Here is an 18,411-nt window from a genome sequence, read left to right on the forward strand (position 1 = left end):
TCAGAAGTATAACCACTAAAATGTTACAAAGTAAGAGCACATGTAATATATTTAAATGGTTAAGATTAATTATCTACACCAGGGGTACTCAAAGTTTTTGAATGCCGGTCCACATTCAGTTCGCCACCAACCATCGGGGTCCACTATAGCCAGGTTTACCGTGTAGGTCTGTAGGAGGGTAGTAATAGATTCAACGCAAATGATAAAATTTTTACAGAAGACCAAGACATGCACAAAACATGGAAAACAATTCAAAAAAGTCACATGACTACTTGCAATTAACACACCAATTACAACAGTTGGTACGTAAAGGATTGTCACTCAGTGTGAAGTGTGAAACTGTTGTTTCGATTTCATAATGGCAGCATAGTTCGGTGAGTAACCAGTCAGTGCAATTCTTATTGCATTCCTGAGGTTCTGGTCGGTAAATACACTTCGATGTTTCGTCTTGATAGTGTTCATAGTGGAGAACACACACTCACAAGAATATGTTGAATCAAACATAGTGAGCACGGAAATCGCCAGTTTCTTTGCAGCAGGATACTGAGAATTTGGAACAAACTTTGACCAAAAAATTGTTATGCCGACTTCGTTCAATTTTGCTTTCAAAACGTGAGAAGCTTGCAAATCTGCTGCTTCCATTTGCAACAGTGACGGGTTTGAGTCCATTCACCGTCAGGCTGGACAATGAAAGGATCAGCAACAAACAAAAACACAGGCTTCAGTTTTCTGAAATCCTTAAAACGTTCATCAAACTCGACCTTCAAATGATGTAGAAATGTGGAAATCAACTGAAAACATGCCTGTTGATCAGCTGTCATGCAGCTCTTCAGGTTTGGGAAATGCAGCATCTTGCCACCTTCCAAGTCATTGATGAAAATGAAAGTTTTGTTTCAAAAGGCACAACATTTTTCTTGCAATTCGACAACGATTTTGTCTGCACCCTGAAGTGACAAATTCAGTGTATTTATATGTCCCATAATATCAACAAGAAATGCCAGCAGTGCGACCTTGTCACGGTCTTGAATAAATGTTAAAACATTCTGCAGCTTCTTTGTATTCAAGGACTGCAGGAAGTCAGCTACATCTTCACGGAGATTCCAGAACCTTTCCAACACACGGCCCTTGCTTAACCATCTGACGTCATTGTGAAGCAGCAAACCTCCAAATTCTGCAGACATCTCTTCAAGAAAAGAACGAAACAGACGATTCCGCAGAGACGAATTACATCGTAAAAAATTCACTAATTTCACAAGAGTAGACATCACTTCCGCCAGTTCGTCACAAAGTTTTGAACAGAGGGCAGACTGATGAATGATGCAGTGATAAGCAACAAGGTTGGGCTGAAGTGCTTCATATGAGTGAAAGTCCTCTATCTTTACCAGTCATTGCTGGTGCCCAGTCTGTTGTAAGGGAAACCATTTTTGTTACATCCAATCCAGCTGCGTGCATAAACTGTGATAATGCTGAAAACACGTCCTCACCGCGGGTCTGTTTTGCTAGCGGTAGTAATGTCAGAAACTCTTCAACAAAATTATGGCCATCAAAAAATCTTGTGGACATACAGAGTTGAGACATGTCAGTTTTATCAGTGGATTCATCGCACGCGAGAGCAAACAATTCAGCCTGTTTAAGATCTGATATTAACTGACCACCGACCACATGTGAATTTCCCATTGGGATTAATAAAGTATCTATCTATCTATCGTCAGAAAGGTCATCTGCACGACGACTAGCAGTACTGTCTGATAATGGTATCTGCTGAATCAGTTCAACACACTTTTTGTCGCTAAACAGAACCGAAGAAGCAGACATCATGCATTCTTTAACAACCTCTGCATCAGTAAATGCTTTATGATGTCTGCCAAGAACCCAAACAATGCGTAGCGAAGCTTCTGTAACATTTGATTGTGTGGTGGTCGCTTTCGTCATCAGCGATGAACTCGCTACCAACGACGACTTAAGGGCGTCGATCTTATGCGAACGGAGCTCTGACTTTGGTGGATAGTTCGCATTGTAAAAAAGACCAAAAAATGCCAGATGACCAAACGCAAATTTTATATGCCAAACAGTTTTCAAAAATGCCAGATTTCAGTTATTTGGCATATAAAATACCAGTTGGCAACCCTGCTATAGAGTAAATAATAAAACAACAATAATTTTGGTGCTTTTATATTCGGACTTTTGACTTACGCAGAAGACAGTCGCGGTCCGCCAAAAACGTCTTGGCGGTCCGGATTGTGGACCGTGGTCCGCCGTTTGAGTACCCCTAATCTACACCTAACGTCAGTCCTGTTAATACTGTAATTCTTGATTTCTACACAGACAAAAGCAATAACTAAGTCTAATCACCCATGTAAATTTGTCTTATGAAAGTTCTTAAATAAAGAATTAATTAATGTAAAACTGACAAGATTTATTTCACACAAGAAACCTTAAAAGTTTGGACAAATGTAAAAAAAAAAAAAAAAAAAAAAACAGGGCCAAATTTAGATAATTAAAGCACAAGGAGTTTGTGACATTTGAAATTTTAATTAATTTGACTCATCGGATAAATGATAGTTCAAGTATTACTAGTAGTTTGTTTTTTTTTAACCAGCTAATGATACAAATATAAATCATACAATAGCAAATGTTACAGTATTTTAAAGTTACTGTAGAGAAAATGTCACAGAATAAATGCAGAATCTGCACACAGTAAGATAAGTTAGGTATTCTATGACAATGTCACTCTTAAGAAAGAAAGGACAGAGCCGACTATACTTCCTTAGAAGGCTGGCGTCCTTCAACATCTGCAAAAAGATGCTGCAGGTGTTCTATCAGACGGTTGTGGCGAGCGCCCTCTTCTACGCGGTGGTGTGCTGGGGAGGCAGCATAAAGAAGGATGCCTCACGCCTGGACAAACTGGTGAGGAAGGCTGGCTCTATTGTAGGCATGGAGCTGGACAGTTTGACATGCGTGGCAGAGCGACGGGCACTGAGCAGGCTCCTGTCAATCATGGAGAATCCACTGAACAGTATCATCTCAAGACAGAGGAGCAACTTCAGCAACAGACTGCTGTCACTGTCCTGCTCCACTGACAGACTGAGGAGATCGTTCCTACCCCACACTATGACTCTTCAATTCCACCTGGGGGGGTAAACGTTAAAATTATACAAAGTATCGTCTGTCTGTTATACCTGCATTGTTATCACTCTTTAATTTAATATTGTTCTTTAATCAGTATGCTGCTGCTGGAGTATGTGAATTTCCCCTTGGGATTAATAAAGTATCTATTTATCTTTATAAGCCCTATGCTGAAATCCCCCCACTCCCCAAGATAATGACATTTCCCCACTTGTTGTTAAACTGGAGGAATCCCCATGTTTATCACACAGACAAATTCAAATCCTGCATTGTATTCTTAAATTTATGAATGCCAATACTACTTTACCTAAATTATAGTTGAGTAGCTACTTGATGAATAATACACAAAAAGGCACAGTTCTGAGTAATTGAATTACCTTTAATAAAAAGCGGTTGAATAGGATTTCTTTTTTTGCCATGGTATTGAATAGGTACTATCGTATCGTAAAATTTCAGGGCTATTGGTAACAAATATAAAAATTCCAGTACTATGACATCCCTACTTCAAAGTAAGTGATAAATTTGATTTTCTCAAAAAATGGATAAAGTTTGCTTTACTAACCATGCTGAACATCTTAATCTTAAAACAGTCAGTGCAGGAGATGAGCATTATCTGTACCATGCTGTCATAAATCGCCTGCATCCAAAAGGTGGCACATGCCCCCAGGAATTCATTTTTTTAAATTGCAGCTCATACTTTGAACCTGTACATATCCCTTCCCAGTAAACACTGCGGAGATATTAAGACAAGAGAAATGTGGTATAAAAGAAATTACATATTTAACTTGCTTTAAAATTCAGCTTTTATTCCTAATGTACATTGCAGTATAGAATATCACACATACAGTATATACATAGAGCCAAAGCAACGCCATTGAGCAGTTCAATTGTCTTACCATTTTTCAGTGATGACTGAATGTCTATCATTTGGAGGACATTTGCCTTGCCATAGAGTCAACCTCACATCTATGCCAATGGTCCTTCTGAAGCTCCGACAGATTTATACCCACGCCTTTCACTGACCAGAACCATGCAAGGATCAATACCCAGTTAGCATATTCAGTGAGCTATCTGCAGGTACTTCTGATCAGTGCTATACATGAATTATGCTGTTTCCCTAGGACATCGTTTCTTTATCTGCAAACAGTGCACCTGCTGTAATCACTAAAAGTCTTTATGGTACTGACTAAAAAATGTGTCTGCTTGGCCTTAGTCAGCAAATATAAGCATTTATGCCAAACAAAAGCATTTTAAACAAAAACCGTGCTCACAAATCACAGTACTGTATAGTTCATTTTGAACTCTGGCTACAGGACCATAAATCGCTCAATGAACAAACAAGGGTTCAAGTTAACCCTGACCACCAGGTGTCAGTTAGGTAGTAGCTAAACTGTTAGAAAAACAAAATAAAACATTTTCATATTATAACATGGAGAGCACAGTACGTTTCCCCATATTTCATAATGTCCATTGGCTGGTATAGCTCCTGAAGCGCTGGTAAGAACATGGCATGCAGTATATTTACCCCAGTTGCAAAACCCCATCCTAGTATTATGACCCATTCTTCAAAAGCGTATTCTTAAAATCTCCTCAAACTTTTGAAACTTTGTTGATGGTCCATTAGGCTACAATTTGTGTCTTACTACTTTTGCTAATAATTGCTGTCCACTTTGTGCTTTAACCTTTATTTTCTGACCTTATGTTCTTTTGCTCCTATTTTTTTTTTTTTATTATTAATTTAAACGGAATCTCAGTCTATTATAGCAGTGGCCTTCATCTGTCTGCTCCTCTAAAGTTTTCTCTTGTTTGGACCTGCTATCACAGAGTTTTAATCCCTTGACAGCCAGCACATACAGATCTTTTGGCCTGAGCCGACTTGCTCCCGAGTACAACATCATTGTGCCAAGTGCATGACACAGCCACAGAATTCAGTTTAAAAAGGAATCAGGTGATGAACTGTAATCCATGTAATAAGAAGAGGGCTGTAACCAGAAAGCCAAAAAGTAAAATAACCAAAGCTCAATATGTGCAACAAAAATCATAGTCAAGGGGGCAAAAATTTAAAAACCAATAAATACAAACGTAACCAGCGGCAAAACATAAATCTTAAAATTGTAGTCAAAAACCAGAGCCAGAATTTGTTAACAAGAAATATTTCAAAAACAAAATAATTTTTAGGTTTGAGCTGAATCTAATCAAGGACAATTCGGTGCAACCTTTATCTTCTTGGCCCAGATACGTTATATACCTCACACTTCCTGTTGACTTAGTAACAGGCACAGGAACAACATAGTAACTATCAATGCAAACACCTTAAAACCGTAGCACCCTTAAGAAAATCAAAATGGCATTCCAGGACTTAGTTTACAAATCATTTAAATAATTTAAAATAAAAAAAAGACACAAAAAAAGTGACCACAAGATTTCTTGATATCTAAAACCCCTAAAATAAGAATTTTTCAAGAAAACACAACCTGGTCATGACTATTATGACAATGTTGGCCACACTAATTTGGTGCTGTAATGCGGTCTTCTCTGCTGCTGCTAAGCGAGTTTTAACTTTGCCCATCTGGCTTGTTCAACTTCACAGTTGAAAAAGACATCAAACTGCCAATTATTCACTTAAAACAGGCTTGAATGGCTGTTACTGAGTGGGACACTCAAAAGATGGATATGATAGGAGGGTGCTAGGTCTTTTAGATTCCTACTTATTTCTCAGCAAGCCAGTTCACACCATCTATGATAACATCTTTTCCCAAACTGACAAATTTAGTTACAAAACAAAAGGTTTGGCTTTGTAACAGGATTGTGTCACAGTGATAAATATAATTAACACAACATAAGTAGAAGATTTTTTATGTTTTCAATGCAAAATTACTTGTTGTGATTTTTCAGGACAAAGTTGGAGGAACATGATGCCTTTGGCAAGAGAGCTGATCAACAGGCAGCCACCGCCTACCAATGAGGAAGAGATGCAGACCTTTAACACAACATCCATCTAACTGGCTGCTGAGGAACTACACATCCATAGAGGCCTCCATCATTCCAGGAAATATTAGTCTTCCAAAAGGATACACAAACTAAAAATAAAAAAAAAATTCCATACTGAAAGAGATAAGGCAAATACTTGGATGACCAGTGCTTGTTCTTTTGTGTGCACATCTGGAACACTGCCTGATCATTCCATGAGGATGTCATTCACATTTTTGGATTCACCTTAAACCAATGTTACCTCCAGCTTTCTTTTGCACACAGCCACCTGTTTTCTGTGCTAAAGAACAACAGGTAGCTTTACTGAAAATCAGGGCATGTAGGATATAAGCTACAGAAATGTGAGAAACTGAACAATTGAAGAATTACGGTTGTCAATTATAATCCAATATGTACTTAAAAAGTGTCAGTTAATAAATAGCAGTTATAGAACACATTTGCCATGCTTGCAACTGCTCAGAATTATTGTATATTTTCAGTATTCTCATTGTCAGATGTTGCAGTTTGCATATCTATAAAGACAGACGTTGAATATTTGAAAATAATCTAAACAAAAAATATATTGTTTGACGTCTAAAAAATAAATACTGTATATTCAGGTGTTTAGTGTTTGAAGCTTTAGAGTAAAAGTGATTACCTATTTAGTTTTCACAAAATGGCCGGTCTCATGAACCTTCTTTTATTTCACCAACACTTTATAACATGTCAGAGCTCCACCACCTCAGGCTGATAAAATGAAACAAACATTTTCTTGAAATAGTTCAAATGAGGTACACTTAAAAAAGTAAAATAAAAATGAAATACAAACTATCAAAAATGCTGGGAAGCCCATCACAACTTCAGAATTGATAAACAAGAAGCAGTATTTTGAAGCGATTTCCTGCCAAGGTATGACCAGAATGTTTTAGTTTTTGCGGCCCTCCTGACAAACAGTACACCGTCAGGCAATCTGCTAGTTTAGAAATGATGAGAGTTGCAGTGGAGCAGCTTCACAGCTTTAGACTAAGTTCCAGCTTGATTATCCTCTGAATGGCACAGAAACACATCAACTTCTTCAAATTAACTGCCAACATATGCTCCATACCCCTATGTTTTTTATTTTTCTGAAAGTGGCCTATTTTGTAAGGATAAATACAAAAGCTATTTTAAAATTAGCTCATCTTTTGTTATCCACAGAAATGGATCAAGCAGTGGCTTTCTGATTAAACAGGATGTTATACAGCATTTGCCAAGATTAAAATACACATTAGCTAAAGCCTCCTTACTCAATAGAATAAATAAATAGAACTGATCCATAATATTGATGCAAGGAGAATGAATAAATATGAGGGAAACATTATCACACTGTTACAGTACAGTAGAGACCATGAACCTGGTCTTAAAAGCAATGGGATGAGTGACACCTAGAGGTAGGTGGGCTGTAGTACACCAGCTCAACACTCAAAACTAATCTACAGCCACATTCCCAAGTTTGCACCCGACAACAAGAATCTGCCGGATTTGATTTCAACTTGAACTCGGTGAAGAGTGGCCCTTATCATGCTAATTATGTGATCTGTAGAGAGATCACTTTAAAATATTCATTTATTTTGACTGTTGTAAAGTTGCCGACTAGATTCGAAGTCTTGCCTGTTCACTGTGTGGTGTTAATATGATTCCCCCCATGACTGTGTGAATTCTGCCTCCACAACCCAATGCCATACATGTTAAGATAGCTGAAGACTATTTTGACAAGAGAAGAGTGGACTCTTTGCCCTGTGATGTACTGTTGCCCTGTCTGGAGTTACTTCCTGCCTTTTGTGGCAAGTTTTACAGATTACGTGACAGTCTCCCATCACGGTCCAATAATTGGTTTAATGGACAAATTGATGAATTGTCTCATAAATGCATAATAGGAGCAAATGTACATAAGATTTTCACATCCCAATAAGTGCACAAAAGTGGGAGGACATAAACAATATACATGGTCAAAAAGTATACCTACATGCATGAGTGAAGGACACAAATTATGCTGAAAGCTGGTGCTTCCATAGAGTTGTGAATCGTTTTAAGATTTCTGAAAACTTAGGGCCATGTATTGAAGTTGAACCTTCGTAAAATGGAGTGATCGTTGGAATGTGTTTAGCAGGAGCTTTAATGACAACAGCTTAACTTGTTAGAGATCAATGAGGACAGTGTATAAGGTAAAGATGACCTGGGGATCAAGAAGTAAAAATACGGATGGTAAAGGTCAGCTGTGGACAGTAAAATGCAAGCAGCAAGTCCACTGAAATAAGCAATTGAAAAATCAAATTATCGCAAAATTAAATTTAGGACAAGAACAGGCACTTCAATCAAGAGTACACCAGCAAGGTCTCAGTTGGGCTTCTGTATTAAAACCCATCATTACACCTGGAAATGCAAACTGGTTAGTGCTGGGCTTACAAGAGCAAAGGTAAAGGCACACCAAGCACGTTTCACTGTGATCTCTAGAAACAGAGGAGTGTGTGTGGCAAACACCAAAGGGAGTGTAAGCAGGGTTTGAAGGGAGAGGGAATTCTATTCTGCTACTTCTAAGGCTTTAATGTAAGCATTCCCTCACTTCTCATACTGTTCCATTAGTTTCTTAACTCCAATGGTACACCAAATACTGGTCATGTATCCTAGCAGTTTTAAGATTAGCAGTTCCTTTTTCTTGTGTCAAATTCTTGGAGAATGTGTAAGGAAAATAAAAAGTATAAGTACCACATTAATTCATAGATTAGTGGATTTTGATAACATGGAAGCCTGAGAAGTTCAGATATAGCAGTTCATTGTATAGGAAGAGTTATTTGCTCGCTATATAGAAATGGTCAGTATGTTTACAGCAGAGTACTGTGACCTTTTGCACATGAAGACTTGCTATTGTGCTTGTGAAAACAAAAAATGCTGAAAGATGAAGAGCCAAGCTGCAGTATTACTACAAACCCCGCAGATTCCTTAGCACTCCTTCTCTGCAATTATCATGGTATGGACACAGAAAACCCTGAAACCTACAAAGATTCCCTCTTAAATTAGTAAACAATGAGTAATAATATTTAAGGGATATTGCTAACTGTAACTAGAGACATCTCTACATTTTAACAAATACAAATTTAAAAAGTAAGTTAAAAATGCAGGTGCCCATTTCGATTTTTTCACCTATATTTAAACACACTTAATGCAGTTTACAGTTGCTGGGAAGCTGAAGCCTACCACAATAGTATCATATCTGGACTAGTCAAAATGCAGTTTCAGATAACTTACACTGTATAAGAGACAAGAAGCAGACACGGAAAAATGTTTGGGGAACATCCATGACCCTGCATAATGAAAATAAATCAAAAAAGTAAATAATATTTTTACAAAGATAAAGCAGGTTTCTTTTCAGGTGGAAGTCTGATAGTAAACTGACTCAGATATAGACGAACTGCTGGTCATATGGGTTCCAGGCAAGAAAAAGGTGGGAGACTCCCTTCTCCTTTAGTCTGTGGAAATGTCAATCAGCTGTGAACAAAGAGTTCTTCATTCCAGTGCTTGACACCCAAAGTAGAATCCAAGTTGTGGCACTGATGGAGATGTGAACCTGTCCAGGAAATACAGCAACACTGATTGCCCTTTCCTTGTTGGTCCATTGGAAAAGGGCAGGGACAGGTATACCAGTCTTTAAGAACTGGAGATTCACACCACTGGGGTTTGTATACAGTACAACTACATCTTTTTGAGTATACTAAATCACTGTCTCCTACCCTATTAACATTAACATAGTACAGACCCCTCTAAGGTCCTATGCTTCTTCTCAACCATTCAGGTCTGCTGTTGGACAGTATCTGGTAACTCCATCTCTGTTTGTTATCAAATCTCAGTCCAGACTCTTTCCATGTTTAGCTCCTGGCTGGTAAACAGAGATGCCCACCTCTATTCGGAATTAATGCATTTAAAGAATCGTATTAGGTGTATTTCTGTCTGATATTAGCGGTTAAATTTAGTAACTTGGGAATTATAGCATGGATTTTGTTCCAAATTCTTCACTGGTGGAAATCAATTTTTGTACCCTTACCTTGTAAAACTCTTGTAACCCAAACAGTCCCCCAGACTGATGTTTACTCAATTATGTTGACCTTTTCTGTATGTTGCTTTGAGTAAAAGCACTGTTAAGCAAATATTGTAAATGCATAAGATGGTCCCATAAAAGAGACAAGTATGCCAACCGTTTCAAAACTACACAAAATGGCCAGGATTTGAAAGCTTTAACAAAAAAGAGTGAGAGACAGAGAAGGCAAACACAGGTAAACAAATCAAAACATTTAAAAGGCACAGAGTTATAAACACAACACATAAGGTTGTACAGTATATCCTGATGAATGCCGTTGCTGAATCTCTTTGCCTTGTGGATGTCAGATTACGCAACTAGGAATTGCAGGGAATGACCGATCACCTGACTGCATGATGATTTTTCAGCATAGTTTCAAACTTCCAAAGTATTGCAAGTTTGTCCCCGTCTTTAATTTATTACATCTTTATTGACATATTATACAACCAATAAAGCACATACCTCAATATAATTAACCAGTGGCTCCCAAACTCAGTTCCTGGGACCCTATGTGGCTGCAGGTTTTTGTTTGAACTAGATTCACAACCAACAATAATAACTGATCTCAATTAATTAACAGGTCCTTTTTTCCTCCTTTTATTCTGCATTCAGAAAAGCACAGCAGTAGGCTTTTTACAACTATAACATATTTAGAAGTATTTCTATGTTTGCTATAATTTTAAATGCTTACCTTTCTTTTGTTGTTTTCCTGTTATTCTGCCCTTTTCTACTCTATTAATGAAAATTGAAAAAAGCAGAGCAGACACCTGAGCAAACAATACTGAATGATGAAAGGCTGCAACTACTTCAGCATTCAATCCACCAGTTAGTAAACAATGGATTAGATAACCAGAACATCTGTAAAAACAGAATGAAAATCAGGATTTAAATATTGTCCAAAACTTTGATTAATAAAAACAAAAAAAAAACACCATTATCTCTACATAACTGCTTAGTAGTTTTGTAATTTCTACATTGACCCCAAAACACAGAAAGTGAGAAATAACCACTGAATTACTTAGGCTAGGAGCCCAATTAAAAAAAGAAGTTGGTTGAAACAGTGTCACAGAGTCCAAAATAAAAAAAAAATACAAAGAAGAAAAAAAAGAGAGAAAATAGAATTTTAAATACAAGGATATAGGGCTAAAGGAACTATTAATCGTCCATTAAACCATATTCCACGATTAAAATTTACCAATCTTATAACAATTTCTCTCCCCCCACATACTTTAAAAGAAAAAAATTATTCAAGTAATTTAGAAAAATCTCCGGTTTCCTCCCATAGTCCAAAGACATGTGGGTTAGGTGGACTGGCGATTCTAAATTGGCCCTAGTGCGTGCTTGGTGTGTGTGTCCTGCAGTGGGTTGGCACCCTGCCCGGGATTGGTTCCTGCCTTGTGCCCTGTGTTGGCTGGGATTGGCTCCAGCTGACCCCCATGACCCTGTGTTCGGATGCAGCGGGTTGGAAAATGGATGGATTTAGAAAAATTAAGAAAGTATGAGTAATTTTAAGATGCTTACATATATAAATAAAAAATTCACAGTCCAAAGGTTAGGTGAATTTGTCCAACTTTGTTCCCTAGTTCTGAGCCTCCAAGAAGCCCACTGCAATTGCACTTAGACATGGTTCCAGTCTGCTGCTGATCAGCAGCTCTGGGCAAACTGCATAGTACATATTTATGGTAACAAGACTAAAACCAGACCAATACAGAATCAAACGGAGCTCAGAACACACTGACTGCAACTGGCTCAATTTGTTGGGGTGAGTGTTGCAGGGTGACAGGAGTGCGGCGCAACTGTTCCCGACTCACAAAGACTGCATAAATTAAGTGTGCTACTGAAAATTAGTGAGAAAATCGTGTTGTGTGACTACGATGATTGCCTCATTGGTACTTCGGTCAGAGCAGCATTTTCATGCAAGAGTTCACTTTTTACCTTGCAAAATAACAGTACAAAAAAATGCTGAGTATGAACTCTTGAGAGTTACATAAAGTACCTACTTTATAAACTATATATTAAAATGAAAACTATTAAAACTTTAAAATACTTGGGAACTGCAAATTCACACCACTTTGCCACACCGAGCGTCAAAATGGCACATGCACATTTCAAAACTACTGGTCTGTAATTGATATTGGCATTCATTTTCCTGATTCACATTATGTTTATATTGTCATCTTGTAAAATATTAATTTTTGGATTGTTATTAAGGTGTCGGTCATGGGTACAATGTATGTTAAAATTTCTCTTAAGGTCACACCAGGTTTAGTTAAAAGGGCAGACGACAATATTTTTTCCTTGTTTAATTTTGCCCTATTAAAATGCCCTTAGCAATTCTCCTTTGGCCATGCTCTCCTTCTCAAGGGTGGGGTTTGATTTGTCTTCAATCCTTTTTTGTATAAATTGATCTATTTGTATTGGAATGATTACAATAAAATTAATAAAAAAAAAAAAAAAAAAAAAAAAAAAAAAGGGGCAGACGACTTTAGGCGATCTGGATAATTTGAATGTTCCAAGGTACACTCTTAAAAATAATGTCTCTTTAATGGCACTAAAAGATTCTTTACTGGGTTTTGCAGTTCTTTATAGAGCCATTACTTAAAAAACGAAACTTTTCATTCTGGGAAAGTTTTTTTTTTTCATATGAAGTACAGGGTACAGGGGTGGGGGTTGATTTATTTCAAACCTAGTTTTGTAAAACTTGACTTGCTTGTAAGGAATGTTATTTGATTTTAATAAAGTAAATTAAAAAAAGGATCCTAATATGGGGAAAAAAACAGAAATTTTTAAAATATGGTACGCTGTAGTACATTAGCAGATTAAGAAAACTGGTATGGATTTTGCCTGTGTTGCTTGGACCCAATACATAAAGAGTCCTTTTAAAATCCTGACATAAGGGGAATTCACAAATCTGTTACCATCTTTTCATATATTCACTGCATGGAGCTTGTTACAAATCCAAATAAAGGTTCTTTCGGGAACCTTCACGTGGCTGGGTCTTTTGGCAACCAAAAATTGTTCCCCCTATAGCATCACTATGAAGAACGACACTAGCACCTTTATTTTTAAGGGTGTATTTGGAAAAGTGTGTAGGACAGTGTAGTATGTGTAGTGAAACAGCCAAGGTTCATTTTGCATTCCGATTTTAACTGCAAAACTAAATAAAAATCCACCTTAATTTAAGGCTAAGTGTCTGTGTGTCTGTCTTGTTGCTATGTCTCTGTCATTCCAACAGACAGAAGTTACTTTATTTGTTATGTTTGTGATGTGCTAATAGTGCTTTCTGGAATCCCATACCAAATATAACAAACATGTACATCACATGGTGCACTGCAAATGTAAACACTGAGGTCTACATTGATTACTTAGATTTCAACTTGTTTTAAACAGGTATCACAGTATATTTGAATATAACAGAAGGGGTGAAGAATTGATACATTTGTACTGTTTTAAGTCATATTTTGTTTATTATATTGACCAAGCTAATCCTTATTTTTACACAATTTTCTCCAAATTAATTTTATTATCGCTCCATATTGTACTGTATGTGAATATAATGTATCGACCCATGCCTACCAAGAATAAATGGGGGGGTGGGTAGAAAATATGACATTATATAAATACACATACACACAGTGACAGGGCCTTTTAATGTGCACCAAGAAGTGGAGATGGAGTTGGGTGTTCTAGTATTAGTAGTATGCTTTCAATTGAAAGTTAGAGCTTTTACATGTTAATCTTGTTTTTCTTTTCATTTCAGCCTCAACACTGAACTGATTCTTTCCATCAAGTGTCCAATTTTCTGTCTTACTTAATGCAGTTCTGAAAAGCAAGAATCTGGGTGCAATGTCAGAAGCAAAACAGGGTCTGATCAAGGAGCACCGACAAAACTCTTCTTCAGTTTTAATAAATTGCATTCCTCTTATTATGCCATTATTTAGCCCTGCTAATTTCAATTCCATGAAGGGATATGGTGAGGCGGAGACAACCCCATATGTGTTTGGCACAAGAAAGAAATAAAATAAGGTACTTATCCATCACCAATATAGAGTACGCTGACAATTCCCTTATTGTGGGCCATCTTAAAGCCCACCTAACACATATGTTCAGGGTGTGTAGACTGCACAAAGAGTTACCAGGCCTGGATTCAAACAATATCATCACCTGGAGCTGTGAGGCACAAAGGTAATTCTGACTGCTATCTTGCCAGGAAAATGGATGAAATGCACTTTAGTTTACTTAAATGAAGTTTATAGCATAAATGGTTAGCAGTACGAGTACTTCAATTCAAAACACTTCACCACATACTCTTAAAGACACTGGTACTATAATAGCATTTTACTGGGTTATATGGTTCCCTGTGGAGCCATTGCTTGACAAAGAACCACTTCAGTCCATCAATAGTTATTTTGCACTTGAAATTGGTCCTTTGGGCTTTAAAAATGTCAGTTTTATTCACATACTGGATCCTTTTTAATGTACAGTAGACTATAGGATTCTGAAGATCAAGAAGCCCCAACTTAGGCTGTGTGTTTGCATGCAGTCTGATCTTTTGAAATCACAAACCCACTTGTATTTCACAAATCTGTCATTGTCTGTTCATGACCATTTATGGAACATATTAGGGATCCAAATAAAAGGTGCTTTTGGGGACCAAAACTGGTTCCCCTATGGTATTGCCCTGAAGAACCACTTTGGCACCTTTATTTTGAAGAGTGCAGTCAAATGATGCCATTCCTGCACCCCATCACTGCATGGCTGCTGGGCTCAATAACTACTGTCTAGAATTAGGTCATGCATAAAAATCTGAATCATTCAGCCAGAAAAATGGGAAAAACAATTATGATTAACTCTGAAATGAGAAAAAAAAGGAAAAACGGCTAAAATGACTTTTTCATTCAACTTACCAATAAACATTACTGGCTGTTATACCTGCCACAGCTTGTTCATGCAAGTATAAACTTAGAAATGTAATCTTTTTAAAATCCTGTATACAGGGAGTTACTGATCACCATTTTTTTCTCAAAAGCATTGCTGTGAAGAGCAAAGTGCAACTTGGGAGTATAATCTCCCAATCTAATATGTCCATAACCAGGCTGCAAAAATCTTAAATATGGAAAGGAATAAGTAATTTTTCAAGGTTTTATATTTTCTTGCATAACAAAGAATTTGGAATCTTTTTCATGTCCTATGAAAAAATAAGGTGTCTATTAAACACTAACATAAATTGTTTAGTAGATGGTTGAAAAACAAACAGCCACAGGGTCACCCATAATCAAGGTTAAGAACTATTACATGAAGATATCTGTGCTCCTAATTCCAATACAAGGATTACATATCACAAGATTAAAGCACAAACATGATGAGAAACAACATGCTTTGAATGGCATCCAAAACGTCCAGACAGAGTAAAATGGACAGGCAAGCAGAAGTCAAGCAGAAAATGCATATCTGCAGCTACAGGGCTTCAGAAGTGTCTTCACAGCCTTGACCAGTTCTCCAGATAATACTACTAAATGATAATTCAACACTCTCTCTCTCCAAAACTTTTTACTTCAAAGCACTGAAGCTTAAAATGAATTTGCAAATTTTATATTGGAACAAATCTTAATTTGAAAGGCAGCATGCAGTACAGTATATGCGATTTGAATTAAGCAATCCATGTGTTGTGTAAACTTAAATCATAAATTAGATATTTTTCAAATCTAAGTTATTTCTTCACAAACAGTACATATGCATGTGCCACATGAAGTTGTGTTTCTAAAATTAAGTATTTTTTTTATAAATTTTTAAAAACATCTTGTCCTCACTGGCACTTTACAGTGGAGGCTAATGAAGCATGGGGCACCACTGGAAATATTTTACACATGTGAAAAACTGACTAAGCAGGACACCACTATCTTACAGTTGACTTCTACAAGTAACTGATTAAAATAACATTACCTGGATAAAAAAAACACTTTTAAGGCATTGTTATTCAAGTTTGAATCTAAAAGACATCTATGAAAATGAAGACTAACGGTACAAGTAAAATAAAAAATATATAAATTAGGAAAAGTTTACAAATCAATACAGGTGCTGGTCATAAAATTAGAATATCATGACAAAGTTGATTTATTTCAGTAATTCTATTCAAAAAGTGAAACTTGTATATTAGATTCATTCATTACACACAGACTGATGTATTTCAAATGTTTATTTCTTTTAATGTTGATGATTATAACTGACAACTAATGAAAGTCCCAAATTCAGTATCTTGGAAAATTAGAATATTGTGAAAAGGTTCAATATTGAAGACACCTGGTGCCACACTAATCAGCTAATTAACTCAAAACACCTGCAAAAGCCTTTAAATGGTCTCTCAGTCTAATTCTGTAGGCTACACAATCATGGGGAAGACTGCTGACTTGACAGTTGTCCAAAAGATGACCATTGACACCTTGCACAAGGAGGGCAAGACACAAAAGGTCATTGCTAAAGAGGCTGGCTGTTCACAGAGCTCTGTGTCCAAGAACATTAATAGAGAGGTGAAGGGAAGGACAAGATGTGGTAGAAAAAAAGTGTACAAGCAATTAGGATAACCGCACCCTGGAGAGGATTGTGAAACAAAACCCATTCAAAAATGTGGGGGAGATTCACAAAGAGTGGACTGCAGCTGGAGTCAGTGCTTCAAGAACCACCACGCACAGACGTATGCAAGACATGGGTTTCAGCTGTCGCATTCCTTGTGTCAAGCCACTCTTGAACAAGAGACAGCATCAGAAGGGTCTCGCCTTTAGACTGCTGCTGAGTGGTCCAAAGTTATGTTCTCTGATGAAAGTAAATTTTGCATTTCCTTTGGAAATCAAGGTCCCAGAGTCTGGAGGAAGAAAGGAGAGGCACAGAATCCACGTTGCTTGAGGTCCAGTGTAAAGTTTCCACAGTCAGTGATGGTTTGGGGTGCCATGTCATCTGCTGGTGTTGGTCCATTGTGTTTTCTGAGGTCCAAGGTCAACGCAGCCGTCTACCAGGAAGTTTTAGAGCATTTCATGCTTCTTGCTGATGACGAACTTTATGGAGATGCAGATTTCATTTTCCAACAGGACCTGGCACCTGCACACAGTGCCAAAGCTACCAGTACCTGGATTAAGGACCATGGTATCCCTGTTCTTGATTGGCCAGCAAACTCGCCTGACTTTAACCCCATAGAAAATCTATGGGGTATTGTGAAGAGGAAGATGCAATACGCCAGACCCAACAATTCAGAAGAGCTGAAGGCCACTATCAGAGCAACATGGGCTCTCATAACACCTGAGCAGTGCCACAGACTAATCGACTCCATGCCACGCCGCATTGCTGCAGTAATCCAGGCCAAAGGAGCCCCAACTAAATATTGAGTGCTGTACATGCTCATACTTTTCATGTTCATACCTTTCAGGTGGCCAACATTTCTAAAAATCCTTTTTTTGCATTGGTCTTAATTGATATTCTAATTTTCCGAGATACTGAATTTGGGACTTTCATTAGTTGTCAGTTATAATCATCAACATTAAAAGAAATAAATATTTGAAATACATCAGTCTGTGTGTAATGAATGAATCTAATATACAATTTTCACTTTTTGAATGGAATTACTGAAATCAACTTTGTCATGATATTCTAATTTTATGACCAGCACCTGTAGATTAAGTATCCCACTGGGCGCTGCTGGTTTAATTATAAGGAAATGAAAACTACCTCAAAGTGCACATACACACAAAGCTTAGAGAGAGAGAGAAGAGAGAAAAAAAAAAGAAAAAAAAAAAAAACCTTTTAGAATGTCTACACAAATAAGACAGCTTGTGCCAAAAAATGCAAATGGGCATCACTTTGAAGGAGCTACAGCGTCCATTAGTGGAGATTGGAGTAAAGGTGCACCCATTGACCATATCAAGAGCTCAGCATTATGCCAGCCTGTTTGAGAGGTTGCTTGAAATAAGTCGTTACTCAAAAATACACTTTTACAGTCAGAAGAAACCAACAAGTAGTCTTCTGTCCAAAGAAACAATTGGAACAAATGTTTAGACCACCATGCACACCTCAAAATTAAAAAAAAAAAAAAAAAAAAAAAAACATTGGACAATTGAAGTATGGTGCTTGTAGTACTACATAGTGGAGCAGAGTGCCTGGTTAAAACAGAAGGATGGAGACAAATAGAAGCAAAGACTGCAAAAGAGTCTGAGGCA

General features: G+C 37.3%; 1 protein-coding gene across 3 annotated transcripts in view; it reads left to right on the forward strand.

Annotated features, from left to right (window-relative positions):
* trpv1 (transient receptor potential cation channel, subfamily V, member 1) overlaps positions 1-14,138 on the forward strand; it is an 80,961-nt gene extending 66,823 nt beyond the window's left edge. For 2 of the 3 annotated variants that reach the window (XM_028806963.2, XM_028806964.2), the window contains exon 16: positions 6,022-6,653. In XM_028806963.2, the coding sequence (XP_028662796.1) occupies positions 6,022-6,128 (107 nt within the window). In that variant the 3' untranslated portion in view covers positions 6,129-6,653. Of the gene's footprint in view, positions 1-6,021; positions 6,654-13,967 lie in introns of those variants that run through there. The other variant, XM_028806965.2, reaches the window with a different exon arrangement.
* The last annotated feature ends 4,273 nt before the right edge of the window (positions 14,139-18,411 follow it).

The sequence above is a fragment of the Erpetoichthys calabaricus genome, chromosome 8 (assembly GCF_900747795.2).
Source record: "Erpetoichthys calabaricus chromosome 8, fErpCal1.3, whole genome shotgun sequence".
Lineage (NCBI taxonomy): Eukaryota > Metazoa > Chordata > Cladistia > Polypteriformes > Polypteridae > Erpetoichthys > Erpetoichthys calabaricus.